Source organism: Orbicella franksi, chromosome 6 (genome assembly GCF_964199315.1).
Source record: "Orbicella franksi chromosome 6, jaOrbFran1.1, whole genome shotgun sequence".
In the NCBI taxonomy this organism is placed as follows: domain Eukaryota; kingdom Metazoa; phylum Cnidaria; class Anthozoa; order Scleractinia; family Merulinidae; genus Orbicella; species Orbicella franksi.
Window position 1 is genome coordinate 6,900,160 of NC_138150.1, and position 5,282 is coordinate 6,905,441.

At 37.1% G+C, this 5,282-nt stretch overlaps 1 protein-coding gene across 1 annotated transcript; it reads right to left on the reverse strand.

Moving 5' to 3' along the window:
- Positions 1-2,234: 2,234 nt before the first annotated feature.
- On the reverse strand, positions 2,235-3,780 carry LOC145489262 (uncharacterized). Its single transcript, XM_081468227.1, has 2 exons — positions 3,318-3,780; positions 2,235-2,837 (listed from the first exon to the last, which is right to left on the reverse strand). Exons 1-2 carry the CDS (start codon positions 3,628-3,630, stop codon positions 2,794-2,796), a joined length of 357 nt encoding a protein of 118 aa, XP_081324353.1. The 5' UTR covers positions 3,631-3,780; the 3' UTR covers positions 2,235-2,793.
- Between the last annotated feature and the right edge of the window lie 1,502 nt (positions 3,781-5,282).

A 5,282-nucleotide genomic window follows, 5' to 3' on the forward strand; every position in this document is an offset into this window, starting at 1 on the left:
GTGAGTAAGCTTCCAAAAGAAAATGCTGGATAACGACTTTACCTTACTGGCTACTAGTCTTTGTTTGTTTGTTTGTTTGTTTGTTTGTTTGTTTTTTTGCATATTCGTACCTTATCAACTATACATGTTAATTCTCAAAAAAGCACTCAGGAGCACCGGGTTGACCGGGTATAAAACAGCAACCTCTATCGCGCTGGCACTCATCCCGCCCTATCCCAGGGTAGCCACATTCGATTCGTTCATGTCTCTTGATCCCGAAGCATTTATGATCTAGAAAACGAAAGAAGTCAAAGAAAATAAGAGGTCGTCAGTAACCGTGCGATATGTAGGTTAACATTGATCAGCTTGTCTGCCAAGGTAATGTTCTTTAATTTACTGGTGCCTAATTAAAGGTGAAAATTACAGTCAATTGAAGTGGGCCTACAATCCATTGAAGTAAACATATTTAATTAAAGTACGTTATAAACGAAATTGTAAAAAGTGGCAACGCATATTCTTGGCGCATTTGACAGTTTTAAAAAAAATCTCTCTTGGTGATTAAGTGCTTACTAACCAGTTGGATAATAACAACAGGGACTATACCAGCTATAGTCAGTGTCGTCGTAGCAACAGCCTCTGTCAATGCATTGGCTGGCCCAAATGTCTGACCATCCACAGTCGATGCGTTCCTCGGGTTTTCCCCTGCACTCGTAATCTATATTGGAAAGTAAGTCATTGATAGATAATATTAGGACGAATTTCTATTTATCAATCACATACATGTACCCGGACAAAGTAAAATGATGATAATTACTTCCAAAGCTCTTGTTTTTGTTGCTTATCCTTACGTTCTGGTGAAAACTAATTAAATCGAAGGTGGCTAAAACTAATGAAATTATTCACTATTATATTACTTCGCCTCCAAAGTTGTAAAAGCTATCAAGAGAGGATGAATAGGGAGAGAATTAAGACGAAATCCAATAGAAACTGAATCGAGCAACTTTAGCTCATGTAGTGGACAAAACTCAGTATCAGAATAATTTTAGGTATTTTACAGTCCTTTTTACATTTTCTTAAAGCTTAAGATATAAATAATTACCTGAAATAACACCGAAAACAATTTCCCATGGGAACGAGAGAAAATAAATTTTAAAGTTCACAGAAATTGTGCAAACACAGGTAAAATTTCATCATCAGTTTCATTTCACCAGTACTTTCAAGTGTTTCCTACGAAGTTCAACATTTGTTTTCGACGTTTGGTGTTGCTAGAAATGATTTTTTTTTTTTTAGAAGATATTTAAAACAGTCACACAGGAGTTTGCAATATGATGTAAATAATCTTGGTACTAGGTTTTGTCCACCTGTTACTCAAACTTCTGGCGGATTCCGTCTTAATCCCTCATATAGACCATATTCCCAAGGCGATTGAGTAAGTTTCTGCAAACCCAAGAAGCCGCAACCTTAGTAATTTGGTTCTTGATATTACAACAATAAGAGTTAAACTTTACAGGAATGCTAAAAAATTCTTGATGAAATATGTGAGTATGCAAAACATTAAACCTGAAAAATAGGTCATTTCCGGTGCCTGCTGATTTGCATATATATACATTCTGATTCTTACAAGCCAAGAACTCTACCAATGAAAGCCTAAGTATTGGGCTTTACATACGTGTTTTCTGTTTAGTTTGAAATTATTTCTTTCTCTGTCAGGAAGTTGTTGAAAATTGCCTGATATCCAGAACTCGGAAGGAAAATGATTAATGAAGCTGAAACTTTGGCATTTTACTTAAGTCTGCTTAAGGACTTTGTGTGTGGATTTTTAGGAGAATCGGCCAACCCTCATTTCCAAGTCTACCTCGTTCTCTCAGGCAGAAGCTTTTAATTAAGTTATTTTTAGACATGGTACCCAGAACTTCCGAGGATGTTACTCGCACGATGTGTGGACAGCCCAAACAATTATCTCGAAACCAGCGCGACGAAGTGGCGCGAAACGTAATGTATAAAAGTATAGAAGCCGTTTTATACGTTTTAATTTTTAAAAGACGTTTCGCAACACAATGAATTCTGCACTTTCAGCCTTCTTTTAGCTCAGCTGGGCTTTCGTTTACTTTGTGCTCGTTGGGCTGGTCATTCCTCTGCCGTTCATTTGGCTTTGCTTCTTTTCCTTCTTTGATATTAAGATATCGGAGAATGCATCCTCACAGGGTTGAAGGGTTTCCTTTGCCTTGCAACCAAAACATAAACAAATCCTGGACGAAAACAGCCACATAACGCGCTAGTAATATCCATCGAGTACCTGAGAAACATGTTAAAAAAAATAAACTTGAGGAATTGGATATGAGCTCTATATGGGGGATTAACTCTCTCAATTTGATCTTCCTTTTCATTTGCTTTGTAAACGGTTAAGAAAAACTTTTTAACTTTTGGTATAATGTAAATCTAAATGCTCTGATACTGAAAGAGAAGGCCGGGATTTTATCTCTAGATGCAAGCAACAGCATCCAAACCCAAGCAAAACTCAAAACAACACAGAAGTGACATCAAAGATGACTTTCAGTAACCTTCTAAGTACATGTTACAAAAAACCAAAACTGCTGTTACAGTCGCAGTTGGATCTAGCCAGTACTTGCTGCTAATGGTGGCTTTTCCTTCGCTTGCCTTTATTTCCTGACACGAATGCGCTGGGAGCTCTGGAATGGAACCCAGCGGAGCTTGAATTAAAAGAAAAGAAAAGAGAGAGAGAAAAAGAAAAAGAAAAGTGGAAAATAATATTGCAGATTTACCAGTTATACTGTGGTTTCTATTACTCTCAGATTATGGGTCTATTGGCTGAAAGTTTCCCACAGAAATCTTATATTCTGTAAAACAAATAACATGTCAGTTAAAAACCGGTGAAATCTTATCATTTCATCGACTAACGATATCAAGACCAAGTGAATGACTTCTTTCAGGTAACCGTTACCTAGAGAACTTCAGGGGGAAAATCCAGGCGAAATTTGGCAGAAGTTTGAGATTCTTTTCAAAAGGGGAAAAAAAGGCTTTCAAGGTTGTTGAAGAATAGTAAACCCTCAGAAGGCCTGGGGAGTTTCGAGCATTGCTATGGGAAACATAAGAATGGACGCTTCCAAAACAAGAACGGTAAATGAAAGTTTATATTTTTGCTTTTCGCACGCTTTTAAACTCCATCAGTGCATTTGAAAGCTCTCATATAATAATTCACAACTTGTTGCTTTCAACGAAATGTCGAGAAAACGCGCCAAACAAGAAAGCACTGGTTAACGTCCGCCTCTAAAAAAAAATGTCTGTACTTATAATCTCTCTAATATTTTTGCACATACCCCTGCTGCTCAAGCGTCTTTTGTAAAACCGTGCCGGGTCTGAAAGGAAATTTTCTGGTCTGGCCTCCTTGGTGCGGTTTTTCAGTTCGCACGACTTTTCACTTAAGGCGAAGTTGTAGCTTTGACAGGTGATTTCTGTTTCACAGCTGATATCACACTCGTGGAAGGCACTTACGAGGAATTTTTTAAAGATGAATCCTTGTAGTGCCATCCCATTTATGCTCCGTTCCTCTCTGCATTGCTCACCAGCAGATACGCAGTTCATAAAGAAGCCGGTGAAGAGGAAGAAACGTGGATTAACGGTCCACAGCATATTCCTGGTCTTTCAATTTGCAACTGTAGGAAGAGAACAACGCAAATATAAAACTAGTTTGTTTATTGTTATTGCAATGCAAAAGAAACCTGCGAAAAGGAGTTCTATGTATTAATGTAATAATTAATTCCGTCTCGCGCAACATACTCTGCAACCCAGGTCTCCCAAAATATTTCCAACACGCTACCAACACGCTAATCATCCTGGAACTGAAAGACTAATTCCTTAGGGCCGTAGCTAATTATTGCTGTTGTTGTTGTTGTTGTTGTTGCTATTGTTATTATTATTATTATTATTATTATTATTATCATTATTATTATTTTTTTGACGGGAGGGAGGGGGAGGGAACTAAAACACAGCACCTTGTTGTCCTTACGTGCTGCACTTGTAAAACCACCCAAAGAAAATATAACTTTTTAAGTATCCACTAGCTAATGAACGTGATGAGGTCTTAGTTATAAATAAATAAATCAATAAGATATGCTTGCCAGAACATTTTAATAAACCTTGACCCAGTTGGTAAGCCATAATGAATTAGCGAAGTTTTTTAAGGAGCATTTACAATTAGAAAAAAGTTTTTGTAAAAACGAAAAAAAATAAAGAAAAATAAAATGATGGAAATGTAGCGGAGAGAGAGCAATAAAGCAGTAAAAAATATTTCGCGCCTTCTGGATAAGTTTTAACGCAGGAGATCACGACATTTCAATGAGCAAAGGTAACGTAATCAGCTTACAATAAGACTAAAATTGTGCTTAATGACATGAGTCGCAAAGAATTGAAATAATAGCAGTTGATTCTATGTTTTTCTTGTGTTATTTTAATATCTCTATGTTCCTGAAGCCATGCAGCACAAGCCATAGACTTATGCTTTCAGCCTAAACGGCTTTAAATTTGCAGAAAACCGTTTTTAACAGTCCATTACGCTTTGCAATCAATATCATGATTTCTTTCTGTAAGGGATTCTGGGGAACTTTGACTCATTAGACCTTAAAGATTGTAGTATGAGTTATTGAGGATAAATTATTACAGAGTCAAAGGGTCCTTTGGGTTATCTCGTATAGCGTCTCCTGTACGCAAAACTCTTACAGAAGTATGAAACAAAAGCCAGAGACACTTTACTCTCACAGTGCCTCTCTCAACCCAGTAGTATAAATGAGTACCGGCGAACTCAATGCTGGAGGTAACCGTTCGATGAACTAGCATCACGTCCAGAGGAGGAGTAGAGATGTTCTTAGTCGCTTCATCTTAGAGAAATCGGGGTAAGCTCTGGCCTGATGGGCCACTTGGCTCGTATGCAGACTTTATCTTATATTGATATCACGATTAGTAAAATAGTTCAACATGTACCATTCTTCAATCTAGTAGCATTATTCACGTTTCTTATAAACTTTAAATGATTTGCCTTGCTAACTTGAAAGTCTAGCGTTATTCAAATTTCTTTGTTACACTAACCTTTCTGCGGTCTCACTTTCTGTATTTCGATCCCTTCCAAGATTTTTATGGCGCCGCGGAAAAGATATTTTAGACCTTTCTATGAAAGAAAATAGAAAGTATACATTGAAAGATATAGAGCACGATTATAATAAATACGTTTTTTCAAACTCCATGGGATAAATCTGGCATTTTTGTAAATGGCAAGATAAGTCGCTCGC